General features: G+C 44.6%; 1 protein-coding gene across 1 annotated transcript; it reads right to left on the bottom strand.

Annotated features, from left to right (window-relative positions):
* On the bottom strand, positions 1 to 22,525 carry LOC101161564 (phosphatidate cytidylyltransferase 2). The gene is made up of 13 exons (XM_023958798.1): positions 22,189 to 22,525; positions 17,540 to 17,697; positions 14,833 to 14,929; positions 14,639 to 14,736; positions 14,090 to 14,229; positions 11,488 to 11,546; positions 10,908 to 10,990; positions 9,270 to 9,357; positions 7,420 to 7,488; positions 7,138 to 7,290; positions 6,479 to 6,598; positions 3,751 to 3,854; positions 1 to 1,867 (listed from the first exon to the last, which is right to left on the bottom strand). Exons 1-13 carry the CDS (start codon positions 22,249 to 22,251, stop codon positions 1,744 to 1,746), a joined length of 1,356 nt encoding a protein of 451 aa, XP_023814566.1. The 5' UTR covers positions 22,252 to 22,525; the 3' UTR covers positions 1 to 1,743.
* Positions 22,526 to 23,299: the final 774 nt, after the last annotated feature.

Here is a 23,299-nt window from a genome sequence, read left to right as displayed (position 1 = left end):
TTAAAAGGAAACACTTTTATTCATCATCAACTCCTTCATCACATTCCTGACATGATCAGAACTCAGTGCTGCGTCTCTGTTCAAACCTCTGAGCGGCAAAAGCTTCAGTGAGAAGTTTCAGCAGCGGCAGAAGGACTTTGTGCCGAGTCAGCTGCTTTTCCTTCACAGTCTGCGCAGCTGCAGGCGAGTTCCACTGGAAGACGCCGCCGAAAGCGCACAGCAGGAGCTCTGGACCAGAACCACACCGGGTCAGCACACAGAGACGTCCCCAGTCCTCCTTTGGACGGGGTGGTTCTGGTCCAGGTACCAGCTGGTTTGGTTTGGTAAAAGAAAACCAACTAAATAAATAATCATCGAGTCTAAAACGAAATAAAAATCTGCACATCACTCCTGTGAGGACGACGTCAGCGGTTTCACGCCCAGACGGACGCGCACAGGAGCGGCCCTCCCCCTGCCTGTGGAGGGGTGGGGGTCGCGGTTGATCCGACAGCTCTTTGGTAAACTTCCATCATTTTCTCAGGAACCGACGCCGCCTAGGACTCAAGTATTGCTCAAAAGCCCCTCCCACTTTTCTCACTAACAGATTAATTACAGTGGAGGAGTTACTGCACACACACACACATGCGCACTCACACACACACGTCAACAATCGAATGCTGCCCTCACCGACATCATCTCAGATTACAGATGACATTCCAACCGCTCAGGTGAGTGAAACACAACCTCCCTTCCCCCTAACAGCCCAGGTCTAGGCTCCGCCCACAGCAGGACTTCCATCCTCTGTCAGGTGTGACATCACCTGCGATGGTCACTTGGTTTCAGGGATTCATGGCGGTTTGGTGGCCTTGACTTGGCATCTTCTGTGCTGGAGCGTCCCTCTGACCATCGTCCGGGTGTCAGACTGTCTGTGGCGGTGAGGCGCTCAGCTGCCGCACAAACAGAGGGGCGGAGGGAGGGAGGGGAGCTCCGCCTTCCCGAGCTCTGGCGAGGGCGTCACAGACCGCCTGACTCCACCTTCTGAGTCTTTCTGCTAAAGGACGCAGAGCTGTGCTTCAGAAACCCTTTGATCCCACGTCCCAGAAGAACCCTGATCTCAGCACCGTAGTCTCTGATAAAGTTTAAGTAAGCTCTGATCAAATATACATCTATCTGTTAAAAATCTACTTTGTTCATGCTAAAGGCTACAAAAGACTCCCGCGTCTTTCTGCATATATTTTTTCTGGTAGCTTATGTGCCGTTGGTTTCCGCTCCGCGCTCGTCTACGTCAGCTAAACATCTCCGGTAAATGTATGTACAGCAAATGACTTGATGGTGATGCTCTACGGTCTGCAGCGCCATGCCTGCAGGAATCTGACACCTAAAAGCAAGATGGTGCTGAGGAGGAGCGGTGCATGCTGCAGGTTCTGCAGAACCCGGCGCGGTTACAGAGGGAGCAGCAGGTCTGCCGCAGCCCCGCTCATGCTGGCAAAGCTCCTTTGGTCGTCTCAGAGCAGGCGTGTGCACGTGAGCGCACGAGACACCGGCCTCGGAGTTCGATGCCCGGATCTGTTTTTGGGATGAAGAGCGTTTGATCCCACGTCTGATCTTCCTCTCAGAGGGCGGGAGCAGCAGAGTGGGAGGAGCCTGACGAAGGGGGATGGAGGAGCCGACTGGAGGCGGGCGGAGGACGCGGCGAGTGTGCACGGACCGTCGGGACCAGCGGGCGCCTTCCTCCTCCGCTCCTCGTCCCTGCGGGGGCTCCCCTCAGGCCTCGGGGGCCAGCATGCCCCGGTCCCGCAGGTGGGCGTGCAGCGAGTGGAAGATGTTGAGCTGCTGCTCGGGCTGCAGCTTCAGCAGCTGCTGCAGAACCTTGCTGGGGTTTGGACCTCTGCACGAGACCAGACGACAGGACAAGAGAGAGACCCACATCAATCCCAAAGATCAAGGTTTTAGAGCTTACATCTACATTTATGAGATTAGATCGCCTTAAGGCCCGTCACACAGCCACTACATGCATGCTGCACGGATGAAAATCGGTCATATGTGGAAAAAGTAATTAGTTGAAGGCTATAAACTAAAGCATTCAATTTTTCTGATACTTAAACCGTTCAACTATTCAAATGTTCAGAACTTTCAGCCTTTTTTAGCTATGACTTTTGGTTCTTCAAATCCTTGAACTTTTCAAGATATTCCAGGATTTCTGCCTCCATTAAAATCCACGGGGAATCCTTGGTGCAGAAGCTCGCTGGTTCGATACCCGTCGTTGGCATTTTTCACAAAAATATCTTTTTTGTAATTGTGCTGTTTTTTTATTTATTTATGGCTAACTTTGATCATTTCTTTATTTAATGTTTTTCTTGTTTTTTGCCAATTCTTACCCTTTAAGTTTCCTTTTTATTCAGCAATACAGCATTTCAAACCTGCAGTTTCTTCTGGAAATGCGGCTCCAGTGTGTGATGACTGAGCTGTTTATATGCAATTCATTAGTGATTTGTGCGTCAGTTACGTAATCTGAACGTGATTTGTACGCCGAATGCTCGCTTTAAAAGTATTAATCAGATATAATTCTCAACCGACACTAATTTATGAACAATTCAAAACGGAACTCACGCAAAGTCCCTCGACCGACATCTGTGCACACCGACGAATGAGGAGGAAGGCGGAGGACGACGCATCTATAGAAAGTTTGACTAAACCTTTAAACCTGAAGCTCATTCTTTCTGTCAGACCAACAAAACACAGAGGAAGGGCTCCGGATTCTTCCTCAGAAGCTGCTCTGCAGCCATCAGTGATGAGCTCCTCAGAAGTGAGGAAATGGGCAGAAAGCTGCCGTTTACTCGTCAGGCGTCCAGTTTCAACGTCCAGACCGGGTCGGAGGACCTGCGGCGCCTTTAGAGCGTCGGGCGCCGCGCGGCAGTCTGGCGCCGGCACGTTTGGCTGCTGTGCTGCGTCTGGAGTTCACATATCTGAACCTCAGCAAAAGTGACGTCAACCAATCAGGAACTTACGGTGGCCCAGAAGGGTCACAACAGAACACTTTGGAATCGTAACACAAAATAACACACTACAATTCGTCACAACACAAAAAAAATTACCTCACAACACAAAACAGTCCATCTTTATTTTCTTGTTTATGTTTTTTCACATTTTAATAGAGACAAGAATCATAATAAAGTGGCTCAATACCTCTGAAGAGGTTGTGAGTTAATTATTTTAGTGTGTTAGTTATTTTGTGTTGTATTGCTAATCCAAAGTGTTGTGACACTTCTGGGCCACCGTAGGAACTCCTCTTTGGATGAAGCTGATTGTTCTCGTCCTGAACTTTATGATATTTTACTTATTTGCATTGAGACAAACGTAAAAAGATCCTCCAACTACCCCCCCCCTCCTTGGACTAAAGCGGGTCAGCAAGTCGTCAAACTGGGTCACAGCGAGACAAAAGTAGCGCTGAAAGCGCCGTCATTCAGACGCAGCTCCTGCAGGAGACGGTGAAGCTCGCCGCACTGGACATCTCTGAATGAGGTCATGAACCCAGACGTGGAGACGTGGTTCCTGAATCCCCAGACCCGTGGCGGGAGCATCCGCTTTATGAACACGTTTTTGGACAAGCAGCGAATTTCAACTGTAAGAACGCAGCAAAAGACCTCCTGCTCAGATCACGGGGGTCTGCTGGCATCCTTAAAAACCAAACCAAAGGAGGTCTGAAGGTTTTTTTTTTCTTTCTTCGCCTGAAGGTTGACGCCCTTTCAGAGCTGTCAGCCGTCATGGTACCTGATGAAGCTGGTTATGTAGACGTGAACAAAGGTGGCCATCAGGTACTGGCAGTCGAAGCGGTCCATGATGCCCCCGTGTCCCGGGATGGTGTTGGCGAAGTCCTGAGGGGACAAACGGACCCCAGTTTAAATCCAATCAAACTTTCTTCATGGAAAAGCTTTAAAGTTTGACAGCTCAAGACCCGAAACACTGACAAATGTTTCTACATTTGAACCAAATGTTTCCATCAAAAACATAACTGTTTTTATTCTTTGACAAAGTCACAGTGTGAGTTTCTGTGTCATAGCAGAGACTGACATCCCTTCACATCAACAATATTTTGTCTGACATGCCGGTCGGAACGGGGCTGAAGTTTCTGTTTAATGTTTTTAAGCCTCCGGTTTCTGAAAAAACTATTTTTCAAATATAAATGCAAGAAATCTATCTAAAAAAACCTGAAAACATTAGTAGATTTTTTTCTTACAGATGACAAAGATTGAATAAAATAAATTTGTTGATTTCTAGAAGTTGATTCTGATTTGTAAATTATTCAATGAAAAGATCATTGCAGTTTTTCATAGAACACCAATAGAACTGAACTCAGACTGATCAACTTTCAGTGCAAAAAGATTCTATCCTATTTTGTTTTTACATAAATCCTGAATCATTGTGTATTTTAACACACAGGAACATTTTCTGTGCTGAAGTTTCTGCCTAATTCACCTTTGCTGATGGAAAATCCATAAATGTAATTTTTACATTTATCAATCGTGACACAAATCAGCAACTTTATGTGCTTGAATCTTCATTCTCTGTCAAATGTTTTTTAAACTTAGACTTTTTCTTTATTTATTTCTGTTTAAACTGAGATTTTGGGATGAAGATTTACCCTTTTATGTCAAAGTAGACAACGTAACAACCTTCTTCTTCTAAGGTGGGGCAGATAAATACAGAAAAATAAAGTGATAAAACCGTCATAAAACTGGTCAAATACAATAACGTAATTGTCCACCATGACTGCATCTTTGTGTGAAACTTTTAAGAATCAGTCGCCGCATATCAGGCAGAGCAGCTTCTGGCACGAGGAACAACTGTCTCAATGAAACCGTATTTGGAGGAAAACTCTTTGTTTTGTCTGAAAACAGCAGCTTTATGTTTTTTCCAAGTCAAAGGCTCTTCTTCTGGTTTCCTCGTTGACTCTTTTCTCCCCAAACAAACTTTTCAAATACTTCTTTTAAACTTTGGGCTTTTAACTTAGCGATCCGACGAACGTGGTGAACAGAATCCAGTAGTTTTGGAAATAATCTTGAGTCAGCAGCAGAGAACAGATCTGCCCTCAGCTGCTTATGGATCCTCTAAAATACTGAGTTTGAAATGATTTTTTACACATTAAACTATTGTCTCTACTATGACAACGACTGCCATGCATGAAAAGAATGAATCCTTGAAGTCTATTGGCTGAAAATTGGTCACATGGTTTTCAAAACCTCCATAAAAATATTAAGAAATGAAAAGTGAAATCAATTAATACTTTACATATGAAATTTTGAAGAAGCCCGCAGGACTGAGGCTTAAACATTTGTCCTTCATGTTTTATTTGTTTAAGTTTGATTTTTTTTAGTCCTTTAGTTTTCAAAGACTGTCAGTCAAACAGCTGCCACCAGAGGGCGACATTCCCTCCAAAAATGTGACACTGTTCTATACCAGTGTTTTTCAACCAGTGTGCCGCAGATGGTCAAGTGTGCCGTGGGAAATTGCCCTCATTCACTGATCTAAAAACATTTCCCATCTCCAGGAGATCAGCTCTTGGTTCATCCAAACAGGCCCTGATAAAACACTGAGTAGTTAGGAATATAAAAGATCTTAAAATTACTTTTTCTTCGTGTTTATTTGATTCTATTAAAGACATTTTGATAAGAATGACGGTACCGCGATTTAGCTGCAGCTATAACCGTGTAAGGAAAAGTCCCACCCCTTTAACTGTCTCCGCCAATCATTCTTGAAGGCTTAATCACATGTCAGCAGTCTGACCAATCAGAAGTGGTTTAAGTTTTCACTTCCTTGTTCTTAATTCTGTTGATAAAGTCTCTCAGTTCTAACAAAAATACCAGCTAAAGCTCGTCTTTAGCGGTGTAGCTTTCCACAGAGTCCGGTGTCAGACCGTGGAAAAAGTGAACAAAACAATGAAGCTCAGAGACACGAGTCTTTCTGCCCTATTTTGGCAGTTTTCACACTACATCTCCCATGATGCATTGGCTTAAAGGGACAGTGTCCCAGCGCACAATGAGTCTTCCTTGTGAAACGTCTTGAAACCACAACAAACAAACAAACAAACAGTTTCAAAATTTTTCTAATTTAACTTCTCTTAGAAACAACAGCCACAACGTCCTGCTTTTTCGCCCGCAATTATCACACAGATGCACGTGAGATTGCAGGGGGGCGCTGTCGATCAATACAGACCATGAATTTCTGCCTTATTTTTTATTTTTTGGATGCTGGTGTGCCGCGGGATTTTTGTCAAGGTTAAAGTGTGCCGTGGCTCAAAAAAGGTTGAAAAACACTGTTCTATACAATGAAGAGGAGGTGCAGGTTTGGGATGGGTCTTACCAACAGGGAACAGATATGAAGAAAGAAAAAAATCTGACTGTTTTCCACCACATTTTGACACAGTTTCCTGTTTGCTGCCTCCTTGTAGCTTCAGCAAAAGCTCTGCTGGATTAAAAAATGACATATTGAGACTTTGTACCTTAATTTTGAAAGCTCGCTTAAAGCCGCTGGCAAAGAAGCCTCCAAACGGCCCGATGAGAGACGCGAAGGAGGACAGGAAGATGCTGTGGATCTGGAACGGATACAGGTTCACCGTTTTCTACAACAGACAAGAAGCAGAGGTGGGACGTCAAGGAGCTTTTTTAACTTCTCACGGAGAGGTCTGCACCCAAACATCATTTTACTCTTAGAACTGACCCTGCATCGGTAAACAGGTTCAAAATAATTCTACCAGCAAGCTCAGCAGATTGTTTAGTGTTTTTTTCTTTTTTCTTGAGCAGCTGTAAGCCTCGTTTCCACTGAGCGGTCCGGTCCATTTTAAAATGGTACATGTCACTCAGGTGAGCTTTATTCTCATATTTAACACTTGTGACTTTTTTCTCTTAAATATACGACTTTAAAGTCATAGTTTAAAAAAAAGATTTTTTTGTTTGTTTGTACACTGGCCCTAAAACTTTGTCGTATATTATTAATGTGTTAAATCTAAATAAAATCCCCTCCAGCTCCACCATTCATAAATGTTCATAAACTCCCTTTTGTTTTTCCAAACACATGAACCAGAAACAAAAACCCGCTGGCTCAGCGTGAGAGACCCTCAGCCTTCATCAGCAGATAAAAAGCGGCTCGTTGAAATCTCACCCATCGGAGCGTGTTCTGCAGCACGGCAGGAAGCGTGTACTCCTGCACCACGAAGATGTCTGAGGGCTCGCACTCCACTGCAAAGCTGTTGGTCTCACTGTTGAACTCCACGGGACACACAAAGTGCTGGAACTGGGACAGCAGGAAGGCCAGCTGAGGGCCAGAAGAGCACCAGAGGATGTTTGTGATTCAGCAGCACAGAGACGAGGGGCCGACGGCACAAAGACGCCGCCCAGCCGAGGACAACAGGTCTGGAACTGAAGGAACTGAAACGTGACTCACAATGAAGCCAAAGACCACCGTGCCGAAGTATCCCCCGATGAAACCTTCCCACGTCTTCTTTGGAGAAAGCTGCGGACAGTTGGGGAAAAAAGCAGAACTGCTCTTCAGTTCACAGTCCTTCTGAAGATGCAGCAACAAGAAACCTGCAGCCTTCATGGATCAGAACACACAGAAGGTTCTCAGCTTTCAGATCTGAGGTTCTGAGGAGAACATGTGTTTTGGGAAACAGCCAAGAGTCTTCACGATGTCCTCCATGAACTGATCATCTGCAGGACTGAGTAGAAGTTTGCTCAGACGGACCTTCAGGACTTTATATACAGTGGGGCAAAAAAGTTCTGGGATTTTTGCTCCCTGTTCTTGTGATCATTTTGACCCCCAGATGGAGGGAGATGATCAGTGGTCTTGTATGTCTTCCATATCCTAATATTTACTCCCACAGTTGATTTCTTCACACCGAGCTGCTTACCTGTTGCAGATTCAGTCTTCCAGTCTGGTGCCGGTCAATAATTTGGTTTCTGGTGTCCTTAGACAGCTCTATGGCCTTGGCCATAGTGGAGTTAAGAGTGGGACTATTTGAGGTTGTGTACAGGTGTATTTTATATAAATAACAGTTCAAACAGGTCCCATTGATACAGGTAATGAGTGGAGGACCAGAGGATCCTGTTACAGATGACGTTAAAGGTCTGTGAGAGCCAGGAATCTAGCTTCTTTGTAGATGACCAAAAATTTACCATAATTTGCAAATAAATTCTTTAAAAAATCCGACTGATGAAACGTGGCCGAGTCTTTCAGCATGACAATGATCCCAAACACACTGCCCAGGTAACGCAGGAACGCAGGAGTGACTTCATAAGAAGCATTTCAAGGTCCTGGAGTGGCAGTGTTCAGTTTTCAACCCCATAGAAAATCTTTGGAGTCTGTTGCCCAGACTCACTGCTCTAGAGGAGATCTGAATGGAAGAATGGGCAAAAATCCCAGCAACAGATTGTTAAAAAACCTTGTAAAGATTTACAGAAAACTTTGACTGCTGTATATGAAAAAAGTATTTGGCTGAACTTTTGTTATTGACCACATAATTATTTTCCACCATAATTTACTAATAAATTCTGAACAATTTTTCTTAATGTGATTTTTGGGAATTTTTTTTTTCTCATTTTGTCTCTCATAGTTGAAGTTTCACTTCTGATGAAAATGACAGACAGCTTGTCTTTTTCTTGCACATTTGGTGGCAGACAAAACCCTTTTTTGCCCAAATGTACTCGACTCTGTTCCGAGTTCTGAAAGCTCGGACCGAGCCACAATCCACCAGGAGATTGGTCCTGGAGAACTCTCCTCACACACTTGAGTTTTAGCAAAAAACAAACAGATTATCTTAAATTAGAACTTTATTTAATCAGGAGAAACATCACGAGAGAAATATTTAAAGGAGGATTAGTGCTGGCGTGACATGGAGGAGGCCCAGAGGCTCCTCTGTGACACAATGAGTTCATCTGTGCCTCATAAACCAGAACCAGGAGACGCCGACCCTAAAAGCTGCCGTTTTCAGACCTGCAGTGAAGGTGTTGCTCCTCTGTGATGACAGAGACAACAAAGGGAAAATGTAGACTTCATGTCAGCCAAGTAACTCTGCCTTTTTAAGTTTAGTTTAGGTTTCAGTGAACGAAAGGGAAACAGTTTGGATTTTCAACGACTCTGATGAATCATCTCTCAAACCAGTTTAGTGAACGGAATGTTTTTGGTCTCGGCTGGTTCCTGTTAATTCAATATATTAAGAGATTTCCAGCAATCAGAGCAGATTCCAGAGCTTTGAGCACAGAGAAGGCTGTGGTCCGCTCCGTGTTGGGGTTTACCTTGATGAGTGGAGTTCTCCCAAAGAAGAATCCAAACAAGTAGGCCATGATGTCGTTGCAGATGACGATGGAGATGGGAACGATGAACCTGGAGAACAGGAATTTCCACAGAGAAGAGGACAGTGAGCAGAACGGATGAGAACAACAGAAGGACTAAAACTAACTAAGCAACATTTAAAAGTCAGAGTGAAGCCGATTCAGACGTTTGATGAAGATCTGGAGATGATGGTTTAGAAGACGAACGCATGACGGGTCAGACAAAACCCCGACCACCAAATCTGGCAGTTCCTTCAAAGACCACTGGGGGCAGTTTTTACCGCGTCCTGTGCTGAACACATGGAAGTGACTATTCACATGCAACTAGGGAGGGGTTGGCGTTAAAATGCGTGCGGGAAATGCAGCAATGTGCATTTAGACCAAACAAAGTACATGTGGTCAACATGAATCAGTTTTTATGCTTAGTCACATGTAAATACGCGCAAATAACATCGGCCTAAAACATTGACTGTATACGTGAACTGGACTGAGAGTCCAAATAGGAAGTATTTGACATCGAACATTTGAAGTGTTTGGCAAATTCTCCTGAGTCCACTTTCAGTGGAAGGGGCGTGGTCTTCCAACAAGCTCACTCCTGAGTGGAGAGAGCGGTTGCTTTAAAAATGTTGGACCAAAAGCTGCTAAACGATGATTTCTGGTTCCAACATGGTAACGTCTATTGAGAAAAAATGGTGACAGAATTGACTTCATTTAGTTGGAACCAGTAGTAAGTCGTTTTCAATGGGTAACATCACACTCAGTCAATGGGTAAAAAGTCTTATTTGTGGGCGGGACCGTTGGCGTGGAGCCAGTCACATTTCATACTAAAAATAACCGCCTGGCAACATGCAAACCTGTCTGTTGTGTTTGTCTATTCATTTCGCCGTTTTTTGGGTATTTTATTTTGGTTAAACTCAATTTTTGAAAAATAAGGGGCGTGTCCGTTTGATTGACAGGGGGATGAACCCAAGTGGGACTCAACAGAGCTTTTTCCTGGTGGTTTTTTATTATGATCATCTAATTTTTAGCCCAAATCAAAAAAACTGTGTAGTTTTCTAGGACAGACTTTCTGCAGAGCGGCAGAAGTTCATCAGAGGCTCATATTTTATACCATAAACAAACATCTGGCGTAAACAACCTGTTTGATGGGTTTTTTTCCTGATCATTTTTTTATTTTATTTTTCTGAAACTTAATAAGTTTTGGCAGTATTGTGGGCGTGTCAATTTGATTGACAGGACGGTGAACCCAAAGTGGAAGTCAACAAAGCTCTTTCTTTACTTTGCCCCACCCAGTCAGCCTTCCAGTGAGAGATTATCTTTAGATTTGTGTGCCTGTGATGCAAAGACACACAGTTGCACTTGTAAAGGGTGATGTAATGACTCCGCCCACTTTAGACACTCGTCCGATTCTCTCCAGCTTAGCAGATAGCATCACGGCGGGCTACTAGTTTAGACATTTCCAGTCTGCTTCACTCTGACCTTAAATGTTCATTTAATCGCTAATCAAAACTCTAGTAAAACTGGTTCTACCCTCCGCTGCACTAAACTAAACACAAAGCACCGCAAAGACACAACACACAGAAAACAACACTCTGATCTTACCAGATCATCCCTTCAAACAGGTTCTGAATGACAAGGTGGGACTGAGTTACAACAATCAACAGGGTCACATGGGTCCAAGCAAACTGGAATGGGAAACACAAACAACAACCACGGTCACTGGAATGCAGCTGAGGCGGCTGCCAGGTTAGGCAAGTCAAAGCGGCACGCAGGCAGGGCGGAGGACATGGAGGACCGAGTCATGCTGAGGAGCGAGGGCCGGGGCCGGGGGGGGGGGCTGAAGAACATCAGGAGCTGAGACACAAGCAGAAGCAGAACTCTGGGAGGATGAGCAGGACCGAGCAGGACAGAGAGGATAAAACAGAGCAGCGCCGTGAGGAAGAGGACAGCAGTCATCCTCGGCTGCAGCACTTTAAATACATTTGTTTGTGGAATTGAACATTTAAGCAAAACAGCAGTCGTAAAATGCAAAGAGGTCAATAGAAGATAAAGAAAGGATGTGGCAGCGAGCCGAAGCCTGGAGGGGATGGGGGGGGGGGCTTGTGCAGCGACAGCAGCTCCGACGGACACCATGTCAAGCACGGCGGTGGTGTTAGAGTGGTGCAGCTGGGCTGATACACACCATGTAAAACTGCAGGCGGTAATGCTTCTTCACTAAACTCAGCACAAACATGCAGAAACCTGCGGAAGAGCAAACGACATGCCGTCAGTTCCAAAACATCGAGGAAAAAAAAAAATCAGAGAACAGGTGATGACGTGTGTGGGGGCGGAGCTACAAAGGTCTTTCACGGCGTCACATGACTGAGGCTTTAAAAACTCTCAAAGCAAGGCTCCCGAAGCGGAACGAGTCTGAAAGGTTAGTTATCGAATCGAGAGGACTACGAAAAACGGCTCTGATGGTGAAAGAAAAGCTGCTGGATTTGACCCAGACATTAGAAAACGATGAACAGAGACCGCTTTAAAGTTGAACTGAACTTCAGGATCTGCTCCTGTGGTCTGTACCACGATGGGACGCCCACTCTGATCATCTTTTCCTCCATCTTTTTATTATCTTCATGCCATTTTGAAGCAAAATTTGAATAGGAATTCCTTCCCTCCTCACTACATATTACACTACATAGTGCACTATATAGTGCGTTCGCCATTTTGCAGTGCTGTCAGAATCTACATTTCCAAAATCGAGTGCCCTAGAAACTTCCCAGAAGTCTCTGGGAAAAACCAGTGTGCATCAATGCTCACTAAATTGGTGAATATAGAACACAATGCATTGCGTCTGAACAATTTTTGCTAAAAAATAAGAAGTATTTTTTCATAAACCATCAACGTTTTCATCTTCAGAAGATTCATAAATGGTTATCGCAAAACGCTCATATTACTTTATAGTTTTACTTCGTGAGATCGATGACGTCATATTTGCCGTTAAAAAATAAATAAAATGTGAGCATGGAGTCTGAATTGCTTTTAAAATCCAAGGCTGTGTCGCACTGTATAGTTTTTTAGTAGTTAGCAGTTAGTGTGGGAATTCAGACACAGCCTTGATTGGCAAATATAGACCACAATGCATTGTGTTTGGACAATTTTAACTGCGGAAAACATGTATTGAAATTCATTTTTTTAATTAATTATCCAACCTTTCATCTTCAGGACAATCGATAGTCTTCCTAAAATGTTGATATTTCTTAAGTTCTAGACATTCAGAGTTGTGGTCCCTCAACTCAGAGCAACCCCGCCCCCATTTCCTGTCACCTATAACTAAGAGTTCTCTGTGAACAAATTCTCCCGCTGGCTTACTACGGTGGCCCTGAAGTCCAAATCGCATTAACAACTCCCACGACGCAAAAACATACTAAAGATCACAGCGATAATTAAATAAAATTTCAAAGAATTTTTTTTTTTTTAAACAGCCTTACATTTTAGGAAACAAGTCAAAGTTTCAGAAATTTAACAAAAAAAAAAGGATTTTTTTTTATTATTATTAGTAAAGAAAAGTAATTTCCAGAAAACATAAGGTTGGTGCTATGGGACATTTGAACTGAAAGTTATTTGACATGAAGCGATACTGGATATCCACATCCAGTCAGCAACGTCTCATAGTGCCTACCTTTTCTGGTTTCTCTTTGAGTTTCCTTTTTCTAGCATTTTATTTTGTTTTCTGGAAATTACTTTTGTATTTCAAAACGTTTTGGTTCCTGGAATTTGGTTTTGTTTTCGTTTCTCTTTTGTTTTTCTAATTGTCGTTTAGTTCTTTAATATATTTTTGCGTCGAGTGATTTGTCTTGTAATTTTGATTTGCACCTCAGGGCCACCGTAGCTTACAGTCCCTCTCACCTTTTTCAATTATTAAGTACACTCAGTATAAAGAAATACTCAGAAACGCTATTTTCAGCCTAATTTTCTTTATGCAATGGTCCCTTCGCTATATCGCAGTTCGTCTTTTGCGGTCTCTCTGTTTTGCTGATTTTTTCCAATGGAATTTGGCATACTTTTTTTTATAAACAGCACACTGTGTTCTGTGTCCTGATTGGCTGTTGACCAAGTCAATCAATCTCCTCTAAGCCGTGTCTCCTGTACGAAAGGCGTTCAGTTTCCCAAATCTACGTAAATCTGAGATCCCAATCGGATCTTTGTCTTCACTTTAAAATACTGGACTTTAAACATTTGTAATTCTACTTCACATATTTCACCTATCATGGGTTATTTATCCTTGAGGGACCACTGTATATGTGTATTTATAAGAACGCGTTAAAAACACTCAAAAAACACACACAATTGTACGAATGAGTCTTTTAGGTCGGTACATGTTTGTCGACCACCTGAACATCCTGTCTGATGATAATCTGTCTTTATTTGTTTCAACCTGAACTGAAACTAAAGCAGCAGCGTCTCAACACAGCTCAGTCAGTCAACCAATGCAGCTTCGTGTTAAAATGAAAAAGCATTTCTGGTATTGATTTTATTTTTAATTATGCTACAGAAATGCTTCAACACTTCGTGACGCGTCCCGTCACTGGACTGAAGGGATTGAGGAGCTCATGTTTTTGTAAACGCCTTCTGACCCTTCGGTCAGTTTGTTTTACTCATTTCCTGAGGCGGGGTCCACTGCTTCTATTTTTGTTCCATTTCCATGGAGCCCCGTCTGTTACCGAGCTGTACTGTTTGTGGGCGGAGCCATCTGTGACTGGGAGGTGAAAGGCCAAAGAGAAGGTGGTGGAGGTGAGCCTCACCTGCCAGGTACAAGGCGAAGGAAATGAAGCGGTGATAGCGAGCCAGGAACTTCAGAGGCTCCTCCCTCTGCACCAGAGCGCCAAAGTAATCTGCCACCGTTTCCCCGTAGAAGAAGTAGTTGACGCAGACCAGGAAATACCTGCGACGAGAGAAGTGGTGACATGACAGCTGCTGCGCGTGCACGTGGACGTGCGTCCTGCACATTGACCCGGTGGGCGTGTGTTAACCAAAGGCCGTTATGACGGCGGCCTTGGAGAAGAGGGCGAGTATCGCTCCGCTCTCACCGACTTCCAGCATGGCAGTGATCTTTGCCCGGGCTGCTCTGACCCCCCCCCCTCAAAAGGTTGCTGCCTTTACAAAACCTGCAGCTACAGATTCTTCATGTTCTGGTAAATATTTTACAAAGTCTATTGATATTTTCTTTGAAAATGAAGACGTCGCCCGCCCCCTTGCTGATAACTTCCCCCGCAAGTCCTTCTGAAGACGCAGATGAAAAACTTTAGAGGCCCCTCTTCCCCCCCCTTCCCTCACAAATCCATTCTCCTCACCAGCTGAGCGTCCTGAACCAGGGCAGATGATAGGAATGGTAAACTCTGTAGCCGATGGTGATGATTTCCTGGAAGCACTTGATTTGCACGCACATGACCTGCGTCAGATGACGGGGGCAGAGATGTGACGCCAATCGGTTTGTCAGAGATCCTCAGAAAGTAGCGTCTTGGAAACAAGGATCTCTGCTACTCACCACAAAGATGAGGGCGATGGGTCCCATGTAGATGATGAGGAAAAAGCCTGAAATCATGGCTAAAGACAACACTCCTCGTATCCAGTAGTTCTTCCATCTGTGAGGTTAAGAGAAAACGATCAACAAGTCCTTTGGAAGCAAACAGATTTATATTTTTTTACATCGTTTACTTCTTGGCACTGCTTTTTTAAGGTAGTTATAAGGAATTGCAGCTCCTTAGAAGGGCTGTGGAGCCCTTCTGAAATATGATGTGATCTTTAATTATCATCTACTAAGAAGTAAATTCAGATCATTTCTGAAACCGTAGGACTTTTAGGTTGCATTCAGACTGGAAAGGTCTGTTGGTCGGACCGAATCCGCTTAATCTGGTCCAGGTTGAGTCCTGAACCTTGCTTTTGGTCTGTATTTAGACTGCCTTTTAACCGGACACTTCCAACGCGGACCAAAGCTTGTGAACCAAAACACATGACTAAAGATCTCTTTAGTCGGAATTATGAGGGCGGGTAAAAGCAACGATACAAAGCATCATTGAAGTCCTGCGCTTTGAAATCCTTGTCGGGATAGTTCACAAACTCAAACTTTATATTTCGCTGAACGTCGTCATCAACATCAGGAACGACACTTTCTCCTTTTCTGTATGGCGGGGGGCACGCTGCAAGGCAGCTATTGAGGAGACGACGGCTCTGTAGGGACGCTGATATGTGTTTATGACATTTAGATTGTCAGAAAACAGTGTGAGAAGCAACGTGTATCACGTTAGAAGTTCTTTCAATGAGTCTGCATTCATCCCACATAGATTTCATGAGAGGTTGTGTCTCATTGTTGTTCCACAGCTGTGTTTACATCCCGCAACGCCCGGCTACAGTGGCTGTTTTTGGTTGTTCCGCTCCGAGCACGAAGCGTATTCAGACTGAGAAAACGTTAAGCGAACCAAATGAGTCTGTTAATATCAAGATGAAAACATTTGAATCCTTTTTTATTTTGTTGCTGATTCTACAGAGGAGGAAATAAGTATTTGATCGCTCACTGATTTTCTAGGTCTGTCCACTTAAAAAGAAATGGACAGTCTGTTACCTCAATGGTAGGCTGACAGTCGACCACATTTGCATTACATTGAGGGGTCTGGTTCACACAGACCACTCAGACTCTCCTAATCAACCTGTCACCTGATTTGAAGACACCTGTATGAACTAATCACCTGTAGAAAAGACACCTGTCCACAGAATCAGTCCATAAGACTCTCCAACATGGAAAGACTAAAGAGCTTTCAGTGGATTTAAAGGAGAAGATTGTAGACCTAGACAGGAATGGACTACAAAACCATCAGCAAGAAGCTGGGGGTTACCATGACAACTGTTTGTGCACCATGACCATCAAACCACCTGTAGGTCTGGGGCTCCAAACCAGATCTGACCAGGCGGGGTTCTCATGATCATGAGAACAGAGAGAAATCAGCCTAAAACAGAACAGCAGGAGTTAGTTGATGATCTCAAAGCAGCTGGAACCACAGTCACCAAGAAAACCGTTGGTCATACTTTACACAACAAAGTAGCCCTGCTAAAGAAGTCACATGTTCAGGCCCGTCTGAAGTTTGTCAATGAACGCTTTCATGATTTAGAGAGGGATTGGGAGAAGGAGTTGTGGTCAGATCAGACCAAAAATCTGTGGCATCTAGTCAACCCGTCGTGTTTGGAGGAAGAGAAATGCTGCTGATGACCCCAAGAACACCACCCCCACTGTCAAGCATGGAGGAGGAAGCATTATGATTTTAGGGGTGTTTCTCTGCACAGGGCACCGTCACTGTGGATGATGGATGGGCGGAGCCAAGTACTGTCAAATCCCGAGTGAGAACCTCCCTCCCTCCAAAAGGAGGCTTAAAATAAGGACCCAAAACAAACAGCTGAAGAACAAGCAGATCAAGGTCATAGAGAGGTTCAGCCAGTCTCAGGACCTCAACCCTACAGCAAACCTATGCAGAGAGCTGAAGCTCAGAGTTGCTAAGCAACGGACACCAAATCAGAATGATTTAGTCATTTGTAAAGAGTCGACCAAAATTCCTCCTGATATGTACAGAAACCTGCTCATCAATTAAAGAAACATCTGACCTAATATGAGTTTTACCACAAAGCACCAAGTCTTTCCAGCAAGACGGTTCAAGTTCTTATTTACCTCAAGGAAATACAAATAAATGCACATTTATCAATTCTTTCAAGTGGATTTCTTGATTTTCTGTCTCCCATTGTTCAAATGAACCCATCATCAGGATGACAGACTGTCAATTCAGGAAGGTTTCAAATGATGGAAATGTTGCCGTTGATGTACATTTCTGCTTGCATTGAGTGCAGAAGATGAGAGGAGGATAAAGAGTGCGTCCCCTTTCGTAATGCGCTCCGTGCACAGCTCGTCTGAAGCTGGAGTTGCTGCAGCCAGGCGGGAAACAAAGGGGGGAAGAGCACTGAACTGCAGAGGAGCAGCCGGCCTGCAGCATGAATGGAGGCCAAACTGCAGCATCATGAGAAAACGCTGCTCTGTGAAACTCATTCATCCCTCACTCCCCGTCATCTCTGCTGTCCGTCCAGCCCCGCCAGCATTTAAGCCTGTGAGCTGGCTGTTGCTCACTGACGGATGGATGCCCACCTTTCATCCACCTGAAGGACAAGTCTGTCCTTCAGAGTCACCTTCGCTGAGGCGGGTTCCATGTGTTTACCTGGGGGGCAGGCCCTCCAGGGCTTTGTTCAGACACTCAGGGGTGTTGTCCGTGTCTGCGGTGGACAGAGGAACGTCTGGAGTGTCTGCTTTGGAGTCAACATCACCTTCTCCCTCTGCGTCGCCCGGAAGGTCCGGCCTGTCATCGCCACCTGCCTCCTGTCAGAACAAACACGCCGTTACTCAGACGCTCCTTCTGACAGCTGAGGTCTTACCTACGTCTCGGGTAGATGTGGTAGCAAAAGGGGAAAACAAAACCAGCTCCAGATTCATCACTGTAAGCGCTAGGAGAAAACAAAAACTGAACAGGTGTTCTTTAACAGGATTAACCTAAAAGGGGGCGGAGACTATGGAGCTTTCATGTTTAAGAAGAAAATGCTCAAATATCTAAAAGTGTGAAGCATCCCTGGACCAATCAGAGTCTGCCGCTTATGTAGATACAAACACACACATTCACACACACAAACACACACTAACCTGTAAACATGCATGTTTGGATGCACACACCCATCTATTGACACACACACACACACGAACATTTGCGCAGTCAATTACACAAAGTCTTCCTCTTAGGAAAGGAGATGTGGAGTTTTGCAATCCCGGCTGCACTCCACTGACAGAGAAGGTTCTGGAAAAAATCTACATTTGATCTAAAAGGACAGAAAAGCTGGACGTCTGCATCGGAGGCTGAATGATTGACAGTTCAGGTGGAGATGGTCACAGAGGGGAGTTAACCCTTAACCTGGTTAGTGTTAATCAGATGAATGTGTTGCTCTGTCACAAACAGGAAGACACAACCAGCAATGGTGAAACGACGCAGCCTTTACGGAGCGTCTGCTTCATCGTGTGGGTCAGTAATTAAGAAGTAAAACTACAAACAACAAAAATAAGAACAAAACTGTTATTCACTTCATGAATTTTCCTGGGAGAATGTCTTTTATTTATTAAATCAAGACAAAGTGAGAACAGATGAAGTGTTTTCTATCGTTCATGTGCGTATCACACATTATGCAGCCACATTACCTGCTGCCACACACAGAAAGAAGCCCCTTCTCCAACCTTTTCACCTGAGGAGCTCTGCTGTTCTTTCAGGCTGCTTCTCCTCCAAACACCTAAAACAGTCGAGTCAGGCGGGTCGCCAGGGTTAAGCGCCAGCTTTTACTATTAAAGGAAGTGGGGGACTGTGGCCACTCGTGCAGTAGCTCAGCACTAAATGTGGAAATGAAGAAATGACTGTGACTGTGTGTGCGGTGGGGACTGGAGATGGAGGCGATTCCTCCCCGATCTCAGAGAGGAACGACTGAACCCAGCCAAGAAGAGCCTCAAAGCGCGTTGGTCTGTAGTTTCATTTCTGCTTTTTTCCTGAGTGGATCTCGTCGATGGGGGGGGTTGCGTTCATTTTCACATTGACTGAACATTTCCGTCTCTCAAACACCGACTCTGCGTCTAGGACGATCTGCTGACACACACACACACACACTCACACACCTGTCCTCAGCTGTTAGCTTTCTCCAGTGTGACGCTTGGCCTCATGAAACTCGGCTGCGGCAGTGAAGCTGCCAAAAGCGACACGCCGAACCCCTTTTAGGGTCACTGGGCTGCTGGAATCAACCCAGCTGCTGTTCAGTAAACGGCGAGGTAAATCTTAAGAAGGTCGCCCGTGGGTTACAGGGCCGCACAATCACTCATGCACACACCTAAAGCCAATTTAGAGTCACCAATTCACCTGGGAAGCATATTTTTGGACTGCGGGAGGAAGCTGGAGGAAACCCATGCAGGAAGAGAACTTGCAAACTCCACAAAGGGACCAGCTGGGATTTAAACCAGTGAGGTGAGAGCGTTAACCACTACACCACTGTGCATCCCCAAAAGCATCAAGCGAGTGAAACCTGTAGCAGGTGCAACCACAAACTGTAGCTCTGAAGCTCAGCATGTGTAAACCTCCAGACAGGAGGATTGTTCAGGCTCCTGCGGCCTCCCAGTTTTTCAGCCATTAAGGAAAGCAGATAAAGCCGCTGAAGACCAGGGCGCGCCTGCTGCTTCTGTTTGGGTGGATCCAAACGGGCTGAATCATCATCAAAACCCTCATATCGCTGCAACCCTGGATGTGGAAATCATCACAAACTAATTCCAAGAAGCCTGTCAGCATTTCCAAATGTGTGCCTCAGGATGAACTTGTTTGGGTGAACATTCATCCCAGGGTTTTGTAAACACTTGTGCATGACTCTGCAGCATTTTGGTCTCACTGCAAAGCCTGCAATCGGGTCAAAACGTCGTTCATTTGGAGCTGCAGAACCGTCACTTCAGGTAAAGCATGATCTCCTTCCAGTGGGACCTTGACATCAAGTGACGGGGAGGAAAACCTGGACGTTTTCCTCACGCTTGAACGTCACAGTGAACCAACAGCGACGAGAACCGGACTGAGTGTGACGTCACACACACAAACGTGACCCACTTCCAGCTCCAATGACATGAAGTCTACTCAGTCGCAACAAGCAGCGATTGGTCTGAGTTGGTCTCTGAGTCATCGTTTCTATGGCAACCACTCTCACCAATCAGAGTGAGCTTGTTGGAAGTCCACACCCCGACCAGCAGAGAGATGGAAAAGTGCGATCGCTCACGCATCTGATTGGTCCATTTAGAACTTGAACAACTTGAACTACAGAGAAAATATGAAACAATGAGAATTATGAAGAACTTGTTAAATAAATGTATCGGAGCAAACAATGTTATCCTGAAGGACTGAGTGACAGCTGTTCATTTCTCTATAGACGTCTTGGAACCCCAGGGGGAGGGGTCACTCAGTCCAGTTCTCATTCACAGTCAATGGTCAAGAACCAGAGCGAATAACCAAAGTAAAGAAAAGTCATTTAGAACCAGATGGAAGAATCGGCATGAATACGAGAACAAAGAGTATTAGAAACGAGCCAACAGAACTAGAGTCAGAAGCCCGAGTGAGAACCTAGCAACTAGAACTACAAGGAAGAATGAGCACGAAGAACAACCTTCAGGAACTTTTTATTCCAGGTCACAGTTTCATTAGAAAGGCTCATTAGAAATTAACCTCTGAGTTGTGGGCGGGACTGTTGGCACCAAGTAAGCCCACACTTACTTCCCATCATCCAACTGTATACATGCACTCCCGGCCCCTCACATCCCCCAAGGTAACATTACCAGTGCAGCAACAATGGCGAGCAATATTGGATCCATCTAGCCGTACAGTCTAGCCGTCCAGCTCAGACGAGGAAAACAAAGACGTTCATGGATCCATTTGTCTGACAGCGAAGGCATCAGAATGGAGCGGAGCAGCGAGCTGACGCTGCAGTTCTACATCACACCTCCAAGCTTCTTCCACCTGCATTTCCTTCTCTGCTCCTGAATCCCGATTCAAACAGGGAGGGTGGTAGAGTGTCTGTCCTGGGACTGGAAGGTCATGAGTTCAAATCCACGGTTGAGTGGATGTCAAGTGGTTCCCAAATGTGGCTTTGCCTGCAGCTCGCCGCTCCCTTAGGGGATGGGTCAAACGTGGAGAACACCACCTAGGTGTGTGACAAATTTATCTTTGACAAACTATAACTGTAAAGAAATACTCCAACACGCCGTTTCAACCTAAATTTACTTTGTAACATGTTTTTGTGTCACTTTTCTGACAATGGAGGACATATATAAACACCAAAAACACACTTTTTAATCAGCGCGCCTTTAAGCACTTGAGAAGTTTGTCCAAATGATCTTATCTTCTGTGGAATGCAACAGGGCTCCATCCTAGGCCCCATCGTTTTCTCTTTTCACCTGAGCTCCTCTGTCACGAAAAAAATGTGAGGTGTGTTAGACTGACAGCTGCACCCTCCTGTCATAGCCAACGAAGCATTACAGCTGATAGACCGAGAGTCTGACTTCTGACCTCAAAAGTCTGCTCCAAATAGATCAAACACATTAGGCGGTTATGGGCTTCTGCCTATTTCATCACACCAAGTCAAGATTTGTTTTATTTTTTAATAAACTAACGCACATTTCTTTTATTACCTCCAGAACTTTATAAATCAACCTAAAGACCCTGACATGTTTTTTTTTATATATATATTGCGACACACTTGACATCTATCAGTCATCTTTCTCACTGATTTAGAAGAAGGAGACCTCATCATCCCATCCAGTCCTCTCTTTACTCCTCATCTTTCAATTCAGGACATTATTTGAAATAATTGTGTGTGTTTGTTAAGCCTGGGGGTTAAATCACTCTCTTTTCTCTGTCTCTCTTTCTTATGAGTGAGACTTTCTCTGCTGCTACAGAAAGAAATGTATAATGTTCTGAAAATCAATGGAGCTTCTTCAGCTCCTCCGTCACCTGAGATCACCTGGAGGCGCTCCAGGTGAGCACAGTTACCGTGACGTGCGTCCGCAGCCCGAGGACAGTGACCGGTCTTCTTCATGTCACGTCTAAAGGCTGTAAAATCCGAGCCGCATTAAGGTCGTGAAGGTAGCGCGGCTGCGGCGGGATTAACTGGACAGCCTGCGGCTAACTAACTAGCTTAACCTGATGACCAGGTTGGCCTGGTTCTGCGGCTGACAACAACCTGCACGGCGGCTTTTTTTTCCGGGGGGTGGCCTCACCCCGGCCCACCCCTCGACCCCCCAGGCTCTCCGTACCCTGTCGCTGATGTTGTCGGTGCTGTCGGGGTCTCCGCCGCCTCGCCTCCTCAGCTCCGTCATGATCCGTTCGGTTCTCCGCCGGGACGGTAGAGAGAGTGTCACATAAGCCGACTCAGCGGGAGCGGCAAGGGGGGCGGAGCAGGTCGTTTGAGGCTTAATTCCGGCTTTAAACTTGGTTTGAGAGGCGAGATCGGTGCATTGGAAGCGGACAAAACGGTCAAAGTCACCCGGTTCCGATACAGTCCGTCCGCAGCTCCGCGGGACACCGTCGGCTTCTGTGCGCGTTTGTTTATCCCTGCAGTCCCGCTCCCTCCCACCGCCTCAAGACGCCCGCAACCGGGTCCGGGAACTTCCGGCAGAGACCTTCACAGTAAAAGCCTCCATGACAAAGCTTTTTTTTTCCTTTTAGGAAAAAAAGGGGATTTGTAGAGATTGATTTACATAGATAATTCAATATATTCATTATATAGATCAATATAGATAGGTTTATAACTATATCTATCAATAAAGACAAGTTTATTTGTAGAGATTGATTTATATAGATAATTCAATATATTCATTGTATAGATCAATATAGATAGGTTTATAACTATATCTATCAATAAAGATAAGTTTATTTTATATAGATGATTCAATGGTTTTTACATAAAACATTAAATACACTTTTAAAAGTAACAGCGATGGTTGAAATTAAACTTCAAAAAAGTTACAAAAAGCATCCAAAATAAGTGAGCCAAAGGTTATTCAGGCTAAAGTTAGGAAGTTAAAACAACAACAAAAAATGTTATCCTATATTTTGACTATGATTAGACAACGTTTCCCTGTCTTATGTATAATGAAACTCTAAATCACAAAACTGCAATATGTATAAGCAAGCATTAAATGACACATCTGTAGTTTTGATTAATGTTACCAGGGGTGACAATAGATATGTTTGTGCCAAAACTATAACAGATAACGTCAACGTAAACCTTTTTAATAGTAGTAAATGCAGATCGATGAATTGATTTATCCAACCAACCAGATTGATTTGTCTGATGCTTTCTTCTTCTGCTCTACCACCATAATTTTAGCTTGTACATCTTCATCCTCACTTACAGTCTTTCCT

The sequence above is a fragment of the Oryzias latipes genome, chromosome 9, assembly GCF_002234675.1.
Source record: "Oryzias latipes chromosome 9, ASM223467v1".
Taxonomy (NCBI): Eukaryota; Metazoa; Chordata; class Actinopteri; order Beloniformes; family Adrianichthyidae; genus Oryzias; species Oryzias latipes.
This window is presented reverse-complemented; position numbering and strand designations above follow the sequence as displayed.

What these genes read in the sequence shown, in the direction of transcription:
- LOC101161564 (XM_023958798.1), bottom strand. Translation starts at nt 22,251, where the DNA reads ATGACGGAGCTGAGGAGGCGAGGCGGCGGAGACCCCGACAGCACCGAC. An exon ending in CTGGAGGGCCTGCCCCCCAG is followed by an intron (nt 14,930 to 17,539) that starts GTAAACACATGG and finishes TTAACCTCACAG; the next exon opens with ATGGAAGAACTACTGGATAC. An exon ending in CTTCGCCTTGTACCTGGCAG is followed by an intron (nt 11,547 to 14,089) that starts GTGAGGCTCACC and finishes GCTCTTCCGCAG; the next exon opens with GTTTCTGCATGTTTGTGCTG.